At 40.0% G+C, this 22,206-nt stretch overlaps 1 protein-coding gene across 6 annotated transcripts; it reads left to right on the top strand.

The window, feature by feature from the left end:
- The first annotated feature begins 2,341 nt into the window (after positions 1–2,341).
- On the top strand, positions 2,342–21,472 carry TMEM196 (transmembrane protein 196). Of its 6 annotated transcripts, none has more exons than XM_086741739.1 (5): positions 2,342–2,663; positions 14,196–14,252; positions 16,077–16,331; positions 18,214–18,287; positions 20,601–21,472. In XM_086741739.1, exons 1-5 carry the CDS (start codon positions 2,517–2,519, stop codon positions 20,605–20,607), a joined length of 540 nt encoding a protein of 179 aa, XP_086597865.1. In that variant the 5' UTR covers positions 2,342–2,516; the 3' UTR covers positions 20,608–21,472. The 6 variants fall into 6 exon arrangements, with proteins under 6 accessions (XP_086597865.1, XP_010115333.2, XP_086597864.1 ...); XM_010117031.2 differs by having other exon boundaries at positions 2,342–2,675; XM_086741738.1 differs by having other exon boundaries at positions 2,342–2,681.
- The last annotated feature ends 734 nt before the right edge of the window (positions 21,473–22,206 follow it).

Below are 22,206 nucleotides of genomic sequence, written 5' to 3'. Positions count from 1 at the left end.
ACCACTGGTTTTTATAGTTCTGATAAAACATACTCTGAGCAGTAAAATCATTGCACCTTAGCACACTTTAACGTTTATAACAATCTGACATAATAAGGATACTGTCATTGCAGAAACACCTTCCTACACCCATGTGGGTACTTGAAAATCTGTGCTTTCTCCATCCTCCTACATAAATATACTAGCTTAAGAACTTTTATGCTGTGCCTTGATTTTCAATGATAAGAGATGTCAGGTACCATTTAAAACGTAAGAGATGAAAAGGGGACAATTCAGCTTTCACTATAATGCAGCTTTCCTTTAGTCACTTGTTCTGCTTCTGTGAGCCAGGAAAAGTGTGGGAAAATACAACACAGCTAAAGTTTTAAACTGGAAAGCATTAAGATCCTACCTTAGGACCCCTTTCTGTCATTATCGGATACCTAAATAACATAAACAGCCCAAGGTGACAGACTTTGGTGTCAGTCTAACTCCACTCACAGCAATTAAGTATGCAAGATTTCTACCCATGAGAACTGAACTCTGGCCTGTAATGGTGGATCTAATCTTCTCAAGTGTTTATAGTACCAATGTATAGCTTGCTCTCCTGCATTTTAGCAAGTGCTCATGACAGTGGTTCAAAGGCTATCTGCTCAGGACACAGGACACAGGTTTTAGAAACCAAAGAAATAAGTTAAATCAGGACCTTGTTAATCTTATGCTCTTGCCTCCAAATTGCACCATCAAATTAATGGATAAGTCTTGACTACCCTTCTGGATTCTGGCACCTGAGTGTAGGATTTCTGTACAGGTTAGGAATTCTAGATTTTTGAATGCAAGGAAAAATTCCATATTCATAGGAAAGGGCTGGAGCACCTCTCCTATGAAAACAGGCTTGAGAGAATTGGGGCTGTTCAGCCTGGAGAAGAGAAGGCTCTATGGAGACATTACAGCAGCCTTCCAATACCTAAAGGGGGCCTACAGGAAAAACAGGGAGAAACTCTTCAGTCGGGCCTGTTGTGACAGGATGAGGGGTAATGGTTTTAAAACAGAGGGAGGTAGATTCAGATTAGACATTAGGAAAAATTTTTTTACAATGAGGGTGGTAAAACGCTGCAACAGGCTGCCGAGAGAGGTGGTTGATGACCCATCCCTGGAAACATTCAAGGCCAGGTTGGATGAGGCTCTAGTTGAAGACATCCCTGCTCCTTGCAATGGGGTTGGACTAGATAACCTTTAATGGGCCCTTCCAACCCAAACCATATGATTCTATGATTCTATACATTCTGTTTAGAATTAAGAAATAGCATGTATATAGAGAAGATCAGCTAAATCCTGCAGGATGCTGATGTTTTTGAATCATGATCTAGATTTTGGGGACATAATTGTTTAAGTAGCGCTGTTGCCCTGTTGTTAAGGTGAATGTTCATCAGTTGGTGATCCATATTGAGGAGAGCCAAGGTGTTTATGTATTACCCTGTTGTGCAGCTCATCTGGACTGTAAAACTGTCATCAGAGTGGCGAAGCACTCCCTGTATCTGAGCCACAGGAGTAAAGACAGGTACCAAGCAATCCAGTACAGCTCAAGTAGAAGCTCTGGATCTCTCATTATGTCTTTGCTTTGTTGTTCATTCGTTTTAGGACTGACACAGTTCTGGCTGTTGTCAGAGTGACAAGAATGGCTACAGCAGTTGCCTGTTTTGGCAACAGGGTTTGGGAGGAGACCAGAGAGTTTTGCAGTGGTCAAGACATGACAGACTCCAGCCCTCTTAGTAATGCAAGAGGAAGGTGGGCTGAATTCCTCCTCAATTTTGACAGCAGCACCTGGGAGGAAAGAGGCCTGCGCGCACCCCACCAAGGGGGCTCAGGGACGGGTTGCAGGGCGGCAGCCGGCTCCCCGCGCCCCGCCAGCCCCATCGCCCGCGGGACGGCGGGGGGGTGAGGGGAGGACCGGAGAAAGGTGCCGAGCCTTGCGGCCCCGGGGCGGGGCTGCCGTAGCGCCTCGCCTGTGCATTGGGTCTGGATTCATGCATAAATATAGCCGGGCTGGGCTCGCCACGCTCCTCTCCCCCCAACCCAGGAAGAGACGCGGGGTGTGGAAAGGGGGAAGAGAAATAAGGAAAAAAAAAAAAAAAAAAAAAGATGCCAGTGAGGTCATTTCAATGAGAGCGCAGGAGGCGATCAGACAAGGTCGGCTTCTCCGGCGGAGGCGCAGCCCCTGAGGCGCACGGTGCCGCTGCGCACCCCCCGCTGCCAGCGCCGCCCCCTCCCCGCCGCCGCCGCTGCCGCCGCCGGGCCGGCACCTTGGAGAGCTCCGCGGCGCCGGGGCCGCCCTCGCTGCCGGCGCGGGGCTGCGCGGCGCTGCCCGGGGCCCGGCGGCGCCCGGCGGCGGCGGATGAGCCGCTCCGCTCCGCCCCGGCTGCTGGCGGAGGAAGAAAAGTTTTGGGGGCGACTTAAGGCCGCGGGAGCGCCGGCGGAGGAGAAGGAGGATGCGCGGTTTCCCCGGCTGATCGGGAAGGAAGGATGACCGAGGGAGGATGTGCACCAGCAGCCAGATCATCGGGAGCCTCCTGGTGCTCTCCGTGCTGGAGATAGGGTTAGGGGTGTCCAGCGTGGCCGTGGGGGCGGTCAGTTTCAGCCTGGTCCTCACAGAGCATAAACCTCAGCTGGGAGACTCTTCTCCGGTATGGAGCGGGGTGTGTGTACGTTAGCCATTTCACTCTCTCTTTAACTCTATGGTGATGATCAGACCGTGCGAAGGCATCCCTCTCCCCTCCTCTCCCCTCCCTTCCTTCCCCTTCCCCTCCGCGTGTGCATGCTGCGCCGAGAGCCTCGCCGGGTCCATTTCCGACGTGCATGGGGTACAGTCTGCACACTCCTGGGGCAGGGAGGTGGGGCACAGGGGGGAGACGGAGTGGGTGTGTGTGTGTTGAGGGTGGGGGGGAGACCCCTTCTTTCGTTTTCATTTTTCAATTTTGCTGTGAACAACTGAACTTTCTGTGAACCCGTTCTCATACCCGGGAAAGCCCGATGCCTCGCGTGGAACACGGGCCATAGCTTGCAATCTTTAGATTGACTCTGAGTTTTGCTTTTTTAAAAAAAAAAAAAAAAAGAACAGCTCCGTCCCTTAGAACGAGACTGTCAAAAGGTCTTTTAAAATAATGTCAAGGGTATGTCAGCTGAGTTTGGAGCTTTTGGAGGAAAAAGAGAAAGAGGAAATGGGAAGGAAAAGGAAAGAGATGTTCTCATGATCTGGGTACCCTGAGCTTCTTGTAAAATGAACAAAAAAAAAAAATCAAACACCAATAATGGGTTAATGGAAGCAGCCTGTTCATGTCACAGAGCATTTCTCACTTTTTAGAAATGTTTCCTTTTTTTTTTTTTTTTCAGTTAGGTATATGCATGTTTCTAGGAAGAATTTTCCTCAGAATGGTTATTTATATTTATGAAACAAAGAGTAGGAAATATTGAATATTCAGCCTAAACATGAGTGGGCATTTTTGAACTCCAAAGCTGGTTTTGGCCAGCTTGGATTGTACAGCAGTATTTCTAAAAGGATTGTTTGCTTTGCTTGAGATAAGATGATAAATGTGAGACACTCTTGGTTATTAATCAGCATAACCTCCTGTAATTTATAGATTCATTCTGACAAAGTGCTTCTTGTAATATTCTCACTGTCAATAATTATTAATTATTGACAACAGTCATAAATATTTTTGGCAGTATATAAACACATACATAATTCTGCACTGCAGAACAGATAGGTGAGAAATGAGAATGAAAAGCAGGTAAGACAGTGGCCAACAGGTAATGATATTATCAAAATCCCTTCAAAGAGGGAGTTTTCTGATCATTGCTAGTGAAGAAAAAGACTACTCAAAAACATGTCTTTGTGAAGATTTAATGATAGAGGGCAATATCCTGGGTTTCACTGGAGTCAAAGAGTTTTGAACAGTCAGATCACTATTTTATGCAGTGATTGCATTTTGTGACAGTGCTATCACAGCTGATACCATTTCATGACGATGCACATTTCCTGCACGACTGCCTTGTTCATTTTCATGGTTTCTGTTAGCCCAGAGTTTGTACTAGCCATAGATTAAGATCCCATTACATTAGACATTGGCTCCAAGGACCTTATAATCAAAGCAAGAAACAGATGTAGGATAAAAGGATGTCAGGGAGTAGAAAGAAACAACGAACCCAAATTGATTGGTATAACAGGTGGTTGCATTTACACACCAGCAGTCTGGCTGATTACAAGCTGTCTGTAGGTAGAGTTTTGAAGAGGAATAAGGCAGAAGACAATGAAGTGATTTTGCAGATATTTATAGGAAATTCTCCCCATATGTGAGTGCAGAGGCATGGAAGGGAACCCAAAGGGACTTGTTTTGAAAATGTAACAAGTGGGTGAAGGATGGCCACAACCAGAGCCAGCAGAGGCAGGCATCAACTGCTAGGAACTGAGCAAACAACTGCAGGCTGGGTAGGCAGAGAGAAGCTGCAAAGAAACTGTAAAGGGAAAGCAAGCAGCTTAAGTAGAGGAAACGAGAAATCCCAGCAGTATGCAGAGTGGGGTGACCTGGTTATAAAGGCTTGCTTACTTTGCCTTCAACTAAAGATCTTTGGTCTAAATTGTCACTGTTATGGCACCCTCTTTGTACCACTCCAGCAGTTCTCAGGTAGAATCCTCTCACTCCATCACTTATCTGTTACGTGGTGTTCTTCTGGCTAGAGGACTAGCAGATGAGACAGGACAAGAAAGGGACCAGAGATCTACCATTCTCCAGAGATGCTTAGGGTGATGGGTAACTAGGACCAAATTAAAACAACTGGAGAAAGGTTTGTTTCCACAATCCTCGGAATTGTCCCATTGCACAAATGGCATAAGGTGCCTTTCTGCTCACTGGATCTTACACTGAGCTCATATTGCCTGTATTAAAGAATATGTCTTGCATAAAATATGGGGTTTTTTTTTCCCCAATTTATGCTCTTGAATCAAGGTTTTCATCTGAGAAATTAAAAATAAGGAAAAGAAAGGGGTATTAAAGGAAAAACTAATATTTTTACATGTTAGGATGAAAAACACTGGAGTTAAGTTGAATTGTGTCATGTCTCTTGTTGTAATTTATCTGGAAATATTGTGAAAACTTTTGACCCTGTTATATCCTTTCCTTATGTGGGTGGAACTCAACAGAAGCCCAGGTTCATAAGGAAGCAGATGAAGATAGCATCACCATGGAAACCTTAACCTGAAATCCTAAAATTTGGGCATCTTAAAATCATGTACATTCTATCTCTTCTACTTGCCTCTCTATGATGCTTTGCATTTGACACACATTATCTTTCTTCTTAAAAGAGTTGTTCTTATAGGTCACTGTCTCTATTCATCCAGAGAATTTACTAACGGATCTATCTTTAAGCACGCGAATCCTACCCACAGGATTAGAGACACCAGTGAAATTAAGCATGGGCTGAAGTGCTCTGGTCATTGCATGCCCTGTGTTATGTATAAGCACGCCAGAGCAAGTGGAGTAGGCAAGAACGAAGAAATGGAAAGACTAGACAATGTCTACATCAAAATGCATGGAAACGGGAAAACAGTTTCCAAATTTGTTCTCATTGGAGCTGAGCTGAATTAAGATAGTAAGAGTTTTTTTAAAAGTAGTCAACAACTGAAGGTGTGACTGACTTCTCAAATTATCTGGAGCATGTGGAGACGACTATCCAATCTACTTGACATCATATCCAATCTGTTCTTTTAAAAATAGGCCACGGCTGCTAAATTGAAAAACAAAAGTACAGTCCCATAAAATCAAAGGTGTACGTGTTGTTGATTGCTGGATGTTCATTCTGTTTGTTATTATTACATTGGTGCAATCTACTCCACAGGCTGTACTCAGTGTCTCCCAAATTTCTTTTTTCCAGAAATTTAGGTTTCTTTCTGAAATCCACCATTCCAAGTCCGTTACACGAGGTACCGTAGAAATGATCCAGCCAATGAGCATGCTGAACCACTAACACTAACATAGAAAGAATGACAGCATTCATAGCAAAGGCTTTTGCACAAACAAATAAATCAGAAGAAAATATTTCAAAAAGTATTCACAGATATTTTTACATGGTCACATACTTTCCCATCTATATTTAGAACAGAATGGTTGCATCACTATCACTATGATTAGTGACTTTATATTCACACATGCACGTATCTATATGGCTCTAATTCTCATCTATTCTGCAGTGGTGAATAAATTCTTGCTATATATGAGATTGTCTCACAGGAAGAGAGAGAAAGAGAGACAAAAGGCACATCTTTACTCAAACGAGAGACAAAAGCCACATCTTTAGTCAAACATGCCATCTATCTTCATATGCAAGAGAGAGATCTAATGATTCACTTCTGGATATGCCCCTCAAGAGTAATAGTTTCTTTCCTTACAAAGAAAAATATCTAACTGTATTTGAGAGATATGCATTCTCTGGATGTTGGTTGGTCTGTCTGTCTGTCTTGCCTATAGGGGCAGAGTTACTGTTTCTATGATTTGTGATTATAGCACAGTGGAAGTCTGCATGCCCATTAAAAATCTGCATTTATAGTTTGGCTGCAGACATTGGCTCCAAGTTGGCACCTGAAATATTTTATTTCAGTGACTTTTTCTTTACCCAGGAATTGAAAGAAAGAAAAAGATTCAGTTCATATGGAACTCTCCCAGAGCAAGAACATAATTTTAGATTGTTAGATCAATGTTGGTGGCCTAAAATTTTAAATTGCATCTAGTTTTTAACTACTGCCAAGTTTCCTTTGGAAAGAACCGTCCAACTTTGTTTTTTTTTTTTTTCAAAAGAACATTAAAATATTCACATTATTGTTTAGCATGCAGACAAAACGCAGATGTGATCCTACTTTATTTTAACATGTGCATTGCATTTTCATCAAATTGACCATATTTCTCACTGGCTCCTGCTCCTGATGAAATGAATCGCAGCACTGTCAGTGAGCTCAGTGGAAGCTGGAGAGAGTTCTGTATCTATAGATGAGGGAGGATGTACCAAGCTTGAGAGCTTCTTGCCTTACGTGGAACCAGAACAATTCACTCCAGCTGAGAAGTCTTTCAGTAGGTTTTCCTTATCATTCAGAGACTCAGAAGCATAAACCAATCTGGTTTGTCCAAGGGGACTTGTAGCTCCTGTGTGGTACTTGAGAGGATCTGTTGAATATAGACCGACTTAAGCATAGGCTTAAATGTTTTGCTGAGATGAGACTTTAGTTGCAGGGAATAGTCTTTACTTTATTACTTTTTGAGACAAAAGCAGCCATACTCTAAACTAAATATTGGATCCAAAACCCAACAAAAAGCATTATTTACTATTTGATATTTTGATAGGCCCTAAACAAGTAAATAAATATTATTATTTTCTGCTGAGAATTTTAAAGTTTTTTCCAGATAACCAGAGGTTTTTTGAATCACTGATGGCAGGCAGACATTCAGGTCCACTTCTAAATTTCCTTGATTGTTTCTAAAAAACATTTCCCATTTTAAAAGCATCTCTGCAGGCCTTAAACTGGATGAAAGGAAACACTAATCGCCCTGAGCTGGGGTGGAATTTAAACTGCCTTAATCTGGCAAATCAGTGGGAACTGTAGCACCACTTGATATGCTGATATGACCAAACAGCACACTGCCAGGTCAAGGCATTAGCTCAGCTTGGACATGTTTTAGCACTATGTCTCACTTCAAACTTTGGGAGTCCCCCTCTCAGCATGACAGATTCAATGAGACACAGGGTTGGGTTGTGGCAATTCTGTTGCTGCTGGATCTGGATGGCTTGTGGCCACCTTAGACATTCCTGTCCCCAGAACAGGGTGGGAGTGAGCCTTTTGCCCATTGCCATTTTTCTCTAGTTTGACACCTTTGTTTTCATGAGTGGATTCCGTGCCCTTTATGCCCGCACTAAGAAAATGTAATCCTTTTTCTAAAATACTGCTTTGAAGAAGAGTTACAATTAGAGATACTTTCTCTGCTCAGTTCCTTCATTCGGGATTTCAGCTTTTTTCTCATTTGTATGGAGTTGAAGCAACAAGATAATTAAATAGAATGGTCCTTTCTAGACATTACTAATTTCAAATTTCTGGGTATTCTCACAGAAGTCACATGTTTGTAGAGTTTTGGTGTAAAACGCAGATTTTCTGGTTTACCACCTGACAAGACCAGATAGAAGCGAAGCTGTTTATTCTGTCTTGATGGTTTATTCTTCCAAGTAGAGGATTATTTGAATTGGTATGATATGCTTACATTTTCACTGTGTTATATTCAAATTTGGAATAATCCCCCTTTCTCTATTTCATCAGATACATATGGATGACCCATAAAGCTGCAGGGCTTTCCACAGAGTGTATGTAGTTTGGGCTTCTTCTTTGTCATGAACAATAACTAGGGATCAGGCAGTCTTTATATTCAACAGATTTTCTCTACTATTTTCTTCAGCCTCTCTCCAGAAAGATTTTCCATAGACAGTTTTGATTTTCTCAAGAGAATTACACTCACCATTGCTTTTGCCACCTCAAAACAGAAGAAAGAAAGGTTTCTTAGCTTCAATATATCAAATAAAAATAGTTCCTTTTCTTCTGCATGATGGAAACCAACAAATCTTTGGCTCTCTGCAGATATAACTAAAACAGAATCTTTTTTTTCAGACTACCAGTAAGAAAGCCCTGTTTTTCCAGGAGAAGGTGAAAGAGGCCAAGTCTTTTCTTCCAGAAAATATTAAATAGGGATGGATCCAAACCACAGAACTTGAATCTAAATTGAGATTTCAGCCCCCTTACTGAAATTTCTGTGTTTGGATATAAGGTTTTCTTTCAAGCCCATATTTAATATAAATTAAATTAAAGCAGGCTCAAAATAAACACTCTCCTTTTCTGGGAGGTCTTTTGTTCTTTATTCCAAAGTTCAACAGACCAAAAGAGAGATTTTCAAATATGCATGTTGAACATAAGCTGGCACAGCTGCAGTGTGAATAGCAAAGACTCCACAGACAAATAGACATGACTGCATCACCTTGCAATCACACTACTGCTATCAGAGGCACTCTGGCTCTGCTAGGTCCCTGGCAAATCTTCACTGAAAGGGGTACTGAGGCACTCAGCCCACTGAGTAAGTAGCTTTTATGGTTTGTAGTATCTTTCTTTGGATTTTTTACCAATCACCCAAGAGTGGTTCTGCCCCTGTCTATTACTGAATGATACATTCAATCCCCCCTGCCTCCTCTGCTAGTCTTGACATGAAACATCATGTATCATAGGAGGTATGAGTAAGTCTGCAACCAAAAGAAACCCCAGAAGCAATGGGAATTGTTTGCAAATAGTGATCTATGTAGGTTTTTAAGTGAGATTTTGGATCTTTTATCCTTTTATGATTTTTTCTGATGAATAATAATTAAAAAAGAAAGTCCAACAGTGTAACACCTGTTTCAACAATTCCCAGCTGAAGGTTCCTCTCTGGCTCCCAGGGAATTTTGAACGGCTTATTAATTTAGCTTATACATCATGAAATGTTTTAGCCTTATTTTCGACATGAATTGTGAACTCATCCACCATTGATCATTCCTTATAAGGAGCTTATCTTTACTGATCTATTTCTTTTCCACTCCTGATTTACTGTATTTTCAGCATAAGTGTGTTTGCTTTAACTTCCTTACAGTTTGACATGGTTAGAAAATGTAACTACATTTAAAGAGCGCAAAAGGTTGGTAAAAGTTGACTGAGGATAATCAATGATCAAGTAGAAAGGAGCAAGTCCTCACCATGACAGTATTAGTTAGTCATGGGTAAATTGTAGTCCAGAGTAGCTCAACAGTTACAAGCTAAGTTTAACTGGTATGACATATTGATATGAAGTCTTTCAGGATAGCCAAGAACAGACAGCAAATGTCAAGACAACAGAGCCCCTGGTGGCTGTGTTCCAGTTGGCAGTATTATAAAATAGAAGAGTTCAAAATTAAAAGATAAACAAGAACAAACATAGGAAATTCCTTTTGAGTCTGATTTGTACTCGCATCCTTTTTCTAATAAAAACAGCTAGTGTAGTTTCTTGCATTTGCTTTTCACACTGAGACATTAAAAATTTTACAGGAAATTACTATAGCACTAACAAAAAAATCCCAAGTTCCTCGCTATTCTCTCCAAAAGCAATGATCAGAGTCAATCACATCACGTCCCACTGACTTCCTAGCCTTTCTAGAGGGCTCTACATTGAGAAGCTTGGCTAAAGCAACTCTGCATGAGCAGTGTTTCTGAGCCCCCGGTATTGCTAATGTTCTCTCTGTAAAGCAGGTTTACACTGCTTCCAGTGAATTAGAATCCTCTGCTGCCTCAGTGTTAACCTTGGCTTATCATTTTCAGTGCTTTGCAAGAGGCTTAATTGCCTGACATTGTGGCTCAAATTCATCCATTGGTTTTAATAGCAAAATGCCTGCTGTCATAAATAAATAACCATATTGGGTTTTGGGTAAGCCCTTTCTCTGTGACTGTAACACAGTGTCATCTAAAAAAAACCCCAGATAATATTAATCCTTTGCTACTGCCCAAGTGTTTGTCTTCCAAGGTTTTTAACATGTTCAGGCATGCTAGTGCGTTCAGTTTCACAACTTGCTTGTCTTGTAGTCATATGCCATGACCTTCTCAAGCTCACACAGAAGAATGTAGAAGAACCAGGAATACCCAACTCTGAGACAGAATAGAACAGAACATATCAGAATAGAATAGAATAGAATAATTTAAGTTAGTTCTCTGTTGAGTTCTTTAACTACAGGACACTTTATTCCTTGTGTATATATATAAATATTGTAGACGTACAGAGAGAGAAAATACATACAGATTATATATACAGACCCTGACACAACAAAATATTATCATAGAATCATAAAATATCTTGAGTTGGAAGGGATCCATAAGGTTTAATGCGTCCAACTCCCTGCTCCATGCAGGACTACTTAAAACTCAATCATATGACTAAGAGTGTCATCCAGATGCTCCTTGAACTGACAGGCTTTGTGCTATGACCACTGTCCTGGGGAGCCTGTCCCAGTGACCGATCACCCTCTCAGTGAAGAACCTTTTCCTAATGTCCAACCTGAATTTCCCTGATGCAGCTTCATACCATTTTCATCTGTCCCGTTGCTGGTCACCAGAGAGAGGAGATCAGCACCTCCTCCTCCACTGCCCTTCTTGAAGTTGTAGACTTCAGTGAAGCTACCCCTCAGCCTTCTCTTCTCCAAGCTGAACAAGCCAAGTGACCTCAGACACTCCCTGTAAGTCTTGCCCTCGAGACCTTTCACCATCTTGGTCCCCCTCCTCTTGGACACACTAATAGTTTGATGTCCTTCTTATACTGGGGCTCCCAAAACTGCACTCAAGGTGTGGCCGCCCAGTGTAGAGTGGGATAAGCACCTCCCTCAGCTGGCCAGCTATGCTGTACTTCATGCAGCCCAGGACACCATTGGCCCTTTTGGCTGCCAGGGCACACTGTTGACTCATATTCAACTTGCCACCAACCCAAACCCCCAGATCTCTTTCCACAGGGCTGCTTTCCAGCCTCTTGTCCTCAAATATTTATGTATAACCAGGATTATCCTGTCCTAGGTGCAGAATGCAGCACTTGCTCTTGTTAAATTTCATATGGTTGGTGATTGCCCAGCTATCCAGATCTCTCTGTAAGGCCTATCTACCCTTGGGGAAGTCCACAGCTCCTCCTAGCTTATTATCATTGGCAAACTTACTTAATGTACACTCAACTCCTACATCCAGATCTTTACTCCAGGTAGTCCCTCAGATACTTTAACAACTATGGAATACAGTAATAGAGGCTTTTTGAGAAGCCATTACCTAAGGGCTTGCAGATTGACTCATTCACTATTCCTTGGATTTCAACTGGGAAATAATTGAGGAAATACATATGTATACGGCACTACATAAAGGTGGTTTGGAATGATGTGTGGTCTGTCCTTCAAAAACAGCCAAGAATAGCAGAGCTGCCCAAGCTGGTGGGTTCTAATGCTGAGCGAATCTGTAATTTGCTTGTTGCTCCTTTGGTCAAATGCAAGGCTAATATAACTTGTTTATTGCATTCCCTGCTGGCTAGCAAAGACTGTACAACAGAAATAGAGTAACTCTATTAGAAGCAGAATGGGAGCATTCTTGAAAGAATGGGTGATCTACTCTCAGCTTTCAAGGTAAATTATCTAACTCCTAGCTTTTTAAACTAGTTAACCTACTCTTGTAAAAAGCTGAAACTATCTTTGATGGTATCTTCTGGATGCTTTCTGTAAGCTTTACAGAACTCATGAATTTTTCTTTATACAAAATTTTCCTTTTCAGTTACTACTGAGAGAAATTATATTATTTATCCTGACTGAATAGAACAGTGATGTCTTCAACTAATTTTTTTTTTTTTAGTTTTCTGCATTAGTGTTGAGAAATACAAAACACTGCATGTGAAAATCTGAAGCATGCCATCAGTTGAAGTCAATCTGCAATGACAGGGCTGGGAGTGAAACTTCAAAACTTCACAGAAAGTTTGAGTGAAAACTTACAAGGAAGGTGTGACAGTTCTCAGCTGAAATCTCCTCTGCCTGTGGGAAAGGAGCAGAGGGAGCCCAACCATTGTTTTTGGTTTTTTTTTTATTGTTATTCCAGTGGGTGAGCTCTAGTAGCAATTACTAGTGTATGTCCTGGTATGTCCTGAGCCATTCAGCATCATGGTCTACATGACACAGCCCTCTCCATAATCAGATTGCTATTAAGTCCACATCCCATGCTTAAAGTAGAGGTAAATAATATACAAAATTTAACCAGATTCATTGTGGGGAACTGATTCAGTGGGTGTAACTTAGAGTAAAAATAAATCTCAAGGCTTATGCTTAGCTATATGCATGAATTACTTTAGTCGGACGAAGATAAATTATGTCTTACAGCACCTCCTCAACTGAGATACTGAAGTTACAAAATTCTGGAGGGTAAATGGGATATACATGCAATATATTACATGGATCCTGAATGCTGTATAGAAACTGCTCCATTTTTTTTTATTTCTTATGTAACAGCCAGATCCGTTCTGTGATTTAATCCTAAATGAAGGTCAAGCAGAGCCTTTTGCTAGAAATGCCATCTCAGTGCAAAAATGATGTGGAAAAATCCAGCTTTAAAACTATAAAATTACTTCCCAGTAGGAGTGTAGGGTTAGCTTTACTGAAAATAAGTAGCACAGATTTCTTAATAAAGGAGTTTACGAGGTATTGAAGAAATATTTTGACAGTATTACAAACATCTGGAGAAGGCCTTATTGCTTTCATGCAACTACGGTAGTTCTTACCGTGACTGCTCCCTCAGGGACTATTCGCTGTTTCACTCATTAAACTTTTTTGTAGGAAGAAAAAGAGGCATCAGAGAACATCATTGGTCTTTGATGCAGGTCACTAAAAAGCATTAACATCTATTCATATCAGCTGGTGGGTGGTTTTTCTGGTTTTGTTAATTAGTTTTTGCCTGATGCTCGATGTGACAATTAGCAGATCACTCTGCGAAAGGGAACTGCATGAAAAAAGTATAGATACCTTCATGCTATCTCTTGCAAAGTGGGCTATCTAGAATCTGACACAGATTCTCCTGCACGGTATGGCCCCACCAACAGATGTACTCATATTTACACCTGCACTGGAGGTCACTGAATTGCATTCTTGCCCAAAGTTCTACTGTCTTGAGGACAACAACTCATGTATGATGAGTGGTTCAGACGGTAGGATCAGGGCATTAAGTACGTCAGCTATGCTTGAAAGTTAAATGATTTAGACCACTGACTACTACCTTGTTAAACTTCTGAGGAAAAATAAAAGAGTAAAAAGGCATCTTTTGCTTGCAACATTGGGGTTTGTTTTTCATGTTTTGTTTACCCAAGCAGCTTAAAATTAGGTGGTTTTTTTTTTCTTTTTTATGAATTATCATCCTCCGTCTGACTTTTCATTCCAGTTTCTTCTTCTCAGATAACTGTGTTTATGGTTGAGTTATAACTTCCTGAAACATAAGGCTTGTGGTAAAAATGCTGACTGTAATCATTGCCTAACCTACTGTTCTGGTCACCACTACAGCAACACAGCAGGATTTAAACTTGAGACCTTAAATGATGAAATAATTGTTTTGTTTTTTTTTTGCTTTGCAGTTTCTGCTTTGTGGCATATGTGGAATATTGTGCGCCAAAAAAAAATCTGGACTTGTTGTAAGTTTTTCTACTGCATATATAACACCTAAGTATTTGAAAGGCATACTTAACTAACTTGAACTCCTTACTGGAGGTTTTCTATGTTCAAATGTTTCTGATAAAAAGACAGTAAAAATTGCAAGTCAGCAGTCCAAAAAAGCAATCAGCATTTTGAGTTAATCAAGGAAAACAAGGCAGTTCTGAAATGGTCTATTTAGGTCATCCCTATTGAAGCCACGCATCCCTATTTATCCCTGTTTGGATAAATATGGATGGAAAACCTGTTGACACAAATTTACACCAAGTCAATAAAAAATTCCCCAATAACTTCACTGAATTGTAAATTCTGTCTTCAAAAACTCATTTCTGTGAAGCGTAGCACGACTGGGTTGCCACCTCAGTGAGGCTGCTGACTAAGTTTGATGCTAGATACTGTAGCTGTTCATGTTTTAGTAAGTTCTTTTTGGAATCAGAGTAATGAATAAGCTAGTTTTGAAGTTATGGTGGATGCTTTCTGTATTTTCCAAGAAACGGAAGTACAGTAATTTTTCTGACTGCAGCAAAATGGTGTAGTTACTACACAAGTCAGAGCAGAACTTTATGTTAAAGACACAATCCTATTGTCAGTTATAATGCCTGACTTAATTTTCTGTCAGCTTGATTATTTTGCCATATACAGATGGAAGTCATGTAAAATCAGCATAAGAGTGAAGGGCATCCAGATCTCTCTCAGGTTATTTTTTAATATCAATGAGTTAAACCCTGTTACAATGATAGTCTCATTTCTTAAAGCATGTGGACCACAACTAGTTTCTAAAAGCTGTCTGTTCTGGTGGTCTCATGGAATAGTCACTTCCCAGTGGACTGCAACATACTGCCTGAATGCCCAATTTGTGATGAAATTCTCATCCCAGTTGTGTACAGGAGTGGTCTGTAAAGCTCCATAAATTGTTCCTGCCACAGTAGATAAGTATGTATACAAAGCCATATTGAGTAACATCAAAAGCCCATCTAGATCAACATCTGACAAGCCAGCAGTATCAAGGCAAGTGAATAAGACAATAATTTAGCAGTGTCTCCATAATAAGGTCTTTGCCTGTGAGTCATTTGTGCCTTAAGGACATCCTGAACCAGGGTGGCATCTTTGTAATTAAAGTGATAGGAGGTCTTTAAACATGTCTCATTAATTGCAGCCCATTTCACATCCTTCTAAAGTTCCCAGAAACATTTTAACTAAGTTAAAAGCAAACAAACAAACACCTACTCACCACACTGACCTTCTGTAGAGCTGCAACACAGATTTCTTCATTGTTTCTGTTGCTCCTTTGTCCAGTACATTCACCTTGAACACTTTTGAAGTTCCCACAACAGCTATAGGAAGCCTTCAGACTGCTCTCTGACTGAAGAAATTAGAATTGAACAAGAGGCAGAGTCAGATGGCACACAAAGCACGAGAGATTCACTGTGAATACATGAGGCAGTGATGGAAACTGCACAATAGAAAAAGTATGACACATTCTGACCGTTTTGAATGAAATGCTGGAAATCAGAAGAGTTGTGTCCTAGTAGTCCTTCCGTTGACTAGCTTTTAACATGAGCAACTAGTTCTACTCAACTTTATCTTACACCCAACATCAATCTTAACTCTTATATACCAGAAGGTATTGTATTCCCTTGGAGGTCTGTGGGAGCAGAGGGAGTTAAACATGAGTGTCTGTGAAGTGTTTTGCAATCCATGATGCTACTGAAGCATTGAGTTATGGTTAGTCTCATTTTTTATATGAATGAATCTGTCTCTGAAAAATGTTACTGTGACATAACCTCTCTTGTCTTTCCTGACAGATGATACTTTTTTCTGCCTGTTGCATCTGTGGACTAATTGGAGGAATCTTAAATTTTCAATTTCTTCGTGCTCTGACAAAGAAGTCGTCTGCTCTCTATTCTTTGCACCTTGCCTCCATGTCTCTTGCATGCATTGGAATTGGTGGTTGCACCCTTTCTTCATGGCTCACTTGTCGGCTAGCCAGCTATGAACAAAGGCGAATGTTCTCAGAAAGAGAACATTCATTGCATCACTCCCATGAAATGGCAGAAAAAGTGAGTTGTGTGTCCTCCCTTATTTGTTCTGCTTCTCCTAAAATGCTACTGTATGTGTTAATGTTTACAATTGGCAAGAGATATATTCAGTTTTCAGATTTATATGAGAAAGAGCTTCTGGGAAATGAAACGCTGCCATTCTGTGTAAGCTTTATTATGTTGCATTATATGGAGCTATTTTTAGGTACTGTACATTTGCAGTACATCCATTTCAATGAAGTACATCCATTTTCAACATAATTCCATTGTATAGCTATTCAAGGGCTTAGCTGCTAAATATAGCACTTCATAAATAATTGGAAGCCCTATTAATATGGATTATCATGTATTGTACTGTGAAAAAGCACAGAATGCTTTCTGTAACCACATCATTGCATGCTTCCAGGATTTAATCAATTTCTTCCTCTCCCAAGTACTCAGCTTATAAAGTAGGTTATTTAAACACGAAAGCCACAGTTCACAAACCTAGATGACAAAACCTAAGCACCTAAGGGCATATTTAGATACCTAAATGAAACTGGTTGGATTTGCAGCTGCACTGAGCATTTATTGCATTTCTCTGTGAAAAGGAAGCTTACCAAGGTGTCTAGGTCTATGTTTAGATGCTGAAACTTAAGCTCCCAAAGTTGAGTACGTAGGGCCAAAAGAAATAATTGAATAGAATTCTTGAAATCAGCTCCTTGGATTTACAGATCTGGTTAATATTTAAGGAGTAAAATGTTCACTGACACCCTGTGCTTTATGTTTGGACCTCGTATCCTCTTTCATTTGAGAGAGAATTTCTCTTACATTGAGAAATCAGTAGAGAAGGGAACAAAAGTCAAGGCCCACCTAAACCTCCACATGCAAGTTTGTATTACAGTTAAGTTTAATGGTCTGTATCATATCTACAGAGAATTCCGAACAGCAGAACGAAGATTAATTCATTCAGACTGCAGAATGTTTTCAGATTTCCTGAAAAAATCTGATGTAGCAGTTAATTGTCAATTAAGTAAAAATGCCTTCTTGTCACTATTCTTTGGTTTCTTAACTGAGATGAGACTCCAAGTAGAAATATAGACTGAATTCACCTTAGAAGATGTCTGAAACATGTTTTTAAAAGTTAAATAGTACAGAGTACAACACTAACAGAAAACGGGGTGATAAAATCAAGGGAAGAGATACATTTCTCCCTTTCATTTTAAAATGAAGCAGAATTCTGATGAGCTAGCTATGCAGGCAAGTATGATCATGGTCTTGCAGATGGTAGGCTAGATCTTGCCTTACAAATGTTCTTGCCTCAACAAGGACAAAGATAAGAGAGCAAAAGAGAAGTGGGGAAAAAAAAAAAGGCCTGGGAAGAAAAACCTTTCAAAATACAAACACCTGCCAACCCTATCAGTTTGTGCTGACGCTGACCATGTATAGCAGTAGTTCACTGCCTTCTTTGTTGGCCTGTTGACCTATTGAGCTTGTAGACACTTAGCAGTGAGGACTGCTAGGTGCCCACTTATCTTGGGTGAAGGGCCACGATGCATGTGCAGAACAACCCTATTGCACATGCTCAGCCAATATGGGATGCACCACACCTATGGTGGACTCCCTGCATGTATATTGTAGAATCAACTATGCATGCGTAGATGGCTTGATCTGGAACTTGTTAGACCTATAGCCTGTAGACTGCCTGCTGCTGGCAGGTTTAGCTCAAGGCATGCCCCTAAAAAATAATGAAGGCTACTTAAAAACTTACATTAAATAAGGCCCTGATTTAGAAAATAGTTTTAAAGTGTTTTTTATATAAGACTATTTTGTATATTTATACTGATATACAGTAATATAGACATGTACTGCATGCGCATTTGTTTATGCTATATTTATTGTATAATTGTTATATTTATATTAGAGATTGAGGGGTATTGAAATAACCGACCTGCCCAGCTGCCCGGTGGTCCCCCCGACACCAGAGTTACCTCCAAGGTACGCTGAACACTAGGGAGCTACCATGTTGTTATGTCACTTCAGGAAGGGCCACCTCTAAGAGGAAGTCATAGTTTCAGCTAATCAAAGTTGGCTGATGCTGTGATGTCACTCTGAGTCAGGAATGGTGCTTCCAGGTGGTGACATAATTCTACGTGGTGAACGCTGCAGTCTGGAAGTAAGTTGAGTATTTAAAATATTCACCCTAGTTCTAGACATCCAAATGCTCCTATTTGGATGTTGCCACCATTGACTCACTCTGCTTCTAATCTGTGTGCTCCTTTTTTTCTTGAGTTTAGTAATATTTTTAAATTTATTAATACTTTTATTTTTGAAAATAGAAATATTGGGGAAAATACATGATTTTCAATATTGTTTGAAATGATGATATTCTAACAGCTGATGTCTGCAGAGGATTCAAGTGATAAAGCTGAAAAAAGGAAACTTACACTCACTCATGAGTAGTCTTCTGCCAGATTACTAACAAACTGTGGCTGACTGATAGTTAATATTAAAAGGCTTTGATATTCTTGATCCCTTTCCCAGGTAACCAGTATCTTCAGTGTAGATCTAACACTGAGTTTAGGCACCTACAAACAGGCAACCATAGTGCCTTGTTTCAGAGCAGGCAGCCCCCGACCAGGATCCTGAGTTCAGAGTTAGGTATGCATGTTTCTTTTCAGTATAGGAGGAGAATAAGGCACCATACAAAAATATCCAACATCATCACCCACCAAATCGAGAAATGCTCAAAATTCAGTAAATTTGCACATCTTCTTTTCTCTGAAGATTACACTTGATTCAAGAGTAGTAATTGGCAAATCTACGTGGTTTGATGGCCCAAAGTTTACTTTGTAGAGAGGAACAGCACCTCCCTTCTTTCAAAAACTGTGCAGGCAATGAATAAGTCTTGCGATCTACTTCAAAATGTAGCTGCTAACACCTGAGAGAGAAGGCACCAGTGCTTCCACTTTATGTAAAATTTTAAGATCTGGTCTCTGCCTCCCAACTTATTTATAAATCAAGCATTGTGGATTAAAAGAAGAGAGAGAAAGAGTCAGACCAGGAGTAAAGACCAGATCACAGAATTTTCTTCTCTTTATAGTATAGAGTCAGAGTCACTCTTTCTGTCTTTCTCTTTCTCTTTCTCTCTGTTTAGCCCAATGAATCTTGCTTTACTTTTTTTTCATAGAAACTTCCACAAGAAGGGGAACAAAAAAATCCCTTTTCTTCCACATTTTCTTCAACTGTACTGAGGAGTTGGAAGAGGTGAATTTAATCTTTCCATGCAGAGATGAGCCTCTGGTTCTCATGCAAATATTTTAGAACTAGCCCAACGGTGGCACCTCCATCTCATCTGCCTGAATTTTAAAAAGAATAGCCCAGACTGGATTTTTATGTGTGCCCATTCCTCTTGGATGTTCTCTGGGATCTGTCATTTGATATAAGCCGCAGATCACTTCATTTCTGCATCCTGATTCAATTTGTTATGAAATAGTCCTAGGACTGCTCAGAATAAGGCAGTTCTGAGCATAAACTCCACATGGCTTTGCAGCCTTGAAGGTCAGAGAAGTGCTTAATTAATGTACCCATTTCCAGGCTTAGACAGCTGCTAAGTAGATGTTGTTTGATTTGGAATTTGAGAATTAGAAAATCTATCTCCAAACAAATCTTGGTTGAGGTGCTTTAGGATTCTGACTCATGATCGGGTCAGCTTACTCTGGGATGACTCATCTACCACTTGAGCAGCGATTGCTGAACTGGTAAAAGTTGTAGTCTGGCATATTAAGTGGAAATCAAAATCAGTGCCACCCCAAGGCAAGTAGTCAAAACCCTTAGATCCTGTTTGAATCTAGAGTCACTTGCCAAATATCTACCCCAGCTAGCATCAGATAGCATCTGTTTGTAGCATGTCAGCACAGAAAAGGGTTTGAATGGAAACAAAGACTTGATTACCATGTTGTTCCTTTGTAGATTACCACACAAGCTTGAGTTGCTGCACTTTAAAAGAACAATGTCACAAAACTTGCACGGATGCCATCAGTTCTGTGTATGTGGTCTGCGAGTAATGTTCAACTCAACCAGTATCAATGTCTATCATCTTTCAAATGTACTTAATTTATGTAGGAAGAAATGTGATTTCTTTTTTTTTTTCACAGTGAGATTTATCAAGACAAATAAAAATATAAAGTTTTTCTGAATGTTTGAAATTCTCAATTTGTTAATTTTTTTTTCTTACAACCTTACCTAACTAAATTTCAAACACCATAAAATAATTGTAATTTTAATCAATGTGTTCTATTCTTGTTGCAGGAAATGACAGACAACCTAAGCAATGGTGGCCCACATCTGATTTATAATGGAAGTGTATATTAAAGAGATTTTTAAAAGTTCCCTGGAAAAAGTGGTTTTAGAATTTTCTTCAGAAAAAAAAAACAGACTCCAAGAAATTCAGAAAATGGAACTATCTTACCTTTAAGGCTCAAATGTCACAACTGCAGAACAGCACAGTTGCATTTCCCTTTTAGAAACATGTTCAAAATTTGTCTCCTAAACATTTTGCGGATATACAATATTTATTCACTTCCTGGCTACTCTCTTTTGGGTTTGTTTTTTTTTTTTTTGTCTGAATAACTTTTCAGAATTGTGATAGTATTTGAAATAGACTTCTCAAGATTCTTCTTCTCATGAAGAAACAAAACCCAGAAAAAAATAATTAAACTGGACCACATTTAGCCCAGTCACAGGATTCCTAAAGAGAAGAGAAGAGGGCAGAGGAAGGATGGCTCAGGGGAATTTTTTTTTCTTCTCCCCACTTAACAGCATCTGGTGTAATATGATGGCTTCAGATCACGTGGTATGGTGCCAGCAACGCATCTGCACAGTCCCCTTCCCCACACTGCAAATGCATCCAGCCTCAGTTTTCCCAGTAGATTGTATCAAAAGAGAGCGCAAACTACTTTTCCAAAAGGCTTCCATTTCACATTCTGAGTGTAAATGAACAGTGTGCTGAAAACACGACCAATGTCTTTGTTTTGAAAGACAGAACGCTCTAAGAATGCCATAAATCAAAACCTCAACAATGCCTTGTTGTAAAGAAATTGTAAATATTTCCAGTTTGTGAATGAAGTATATTTCGTAATTTGTTCATAAAAGATGACAAATAAAATGAAATCTAAACCAGAGATTTTAGAGAGATCTTTTGGTTTTTTTTCTTGTTAGAAAGGTCTTGCAAAGCTGAGCCATGATGCTTGCAGTTTTGCACAACACATTGAAAGGTTCCTAAAGCGGTGAAGCACGCTCACAGAGGAGAAAAACAAAGGCTGAACAGAGGCATGGTCAAGGTGAGAACACACTGGTAGTTCTGGGCACCCACAATAGCGTTTCGAGTTTGTTAAAGCACTGTTGGTGGTAAAGCAGCAGCTTTAACTGACCTCAAACTTTATTGTAGGACCTGCTGGCTCATATAGCCATGAAAAATGGAAGATGTATTCTGTAACAGAACATATGTAGCATAATGTTCATATAAAATACTCATATAAAATCACTCATATATTACATAGTGAATCCATGGCTGTGCTGTAAAGCCCAACACTTCAACATGAGTTTGAGATGTGAGCATTATTGACGACTGGCAACATCTGGTGATTTATACCCATGTTCCCAGAGAAGTGTGAATAGAATCTTATTATGCCATGCCATAAAAACCTCTAGAAACTAAGTTGTTTTGAGAATCTATATGCCTTAAAATAATCTTTAATTCTGTTATCTTATGATTTTCTCAGTCTTTAAGGGAGTTTCCCATCTAACTACAACATAGGAAACATCTTCACTATGATTTAAGGCTCTCATTTAAACTTCATACAAATTAGTTGGATGGCTAATCTTGTGAGTCAAAAACTGGTCCACCTTACAAGGC

This window comes from Chlamydotis macqueenii, chromosome 2 (assembly GCF_036417535.1).
Source record: "Chlamydotis macqueenii isolate bChlMac1 chromosome 2, bChlMac1.mat, whole genome shotgun sequence".
Lineage (NCBI taxonomy): Eukaryota > Metazoa > Chordata > Aves > Otidiformes > Otididae > Chlamydotis > Chlamydotis macqueenii.
The sequence above is the reverse complement of the archived record's forward strand: the minus strand, read 5'-3'. Positions and strand labels throughout refer to the sequence as shown.

Bases quoted from the DNA above. Each gene is read 5' to 3' on its own strand.
- TMEM196 (XM_086741737.1), top strand. From the start codon at position 2,517: ATGTGCACCAGCAGCCAGATCATCGGGAGCCTCCTGGTGCTCTCCGTG. The intron at 14,253-16,076 runs GTAAGTTTTTCT...CTTTCCTGACAG, and splicing joins AAAAAAAATCTGGACTTGTT to ATGATACTTTTTTCTGCCTG. The intron at 16,332-18,213 runs GTGAGTTGTGTG...TATTTATATTAG, and splicing joins CCCATGAAATGGCAGAAAAA to AGATTGAGGGGTATTGAAAT.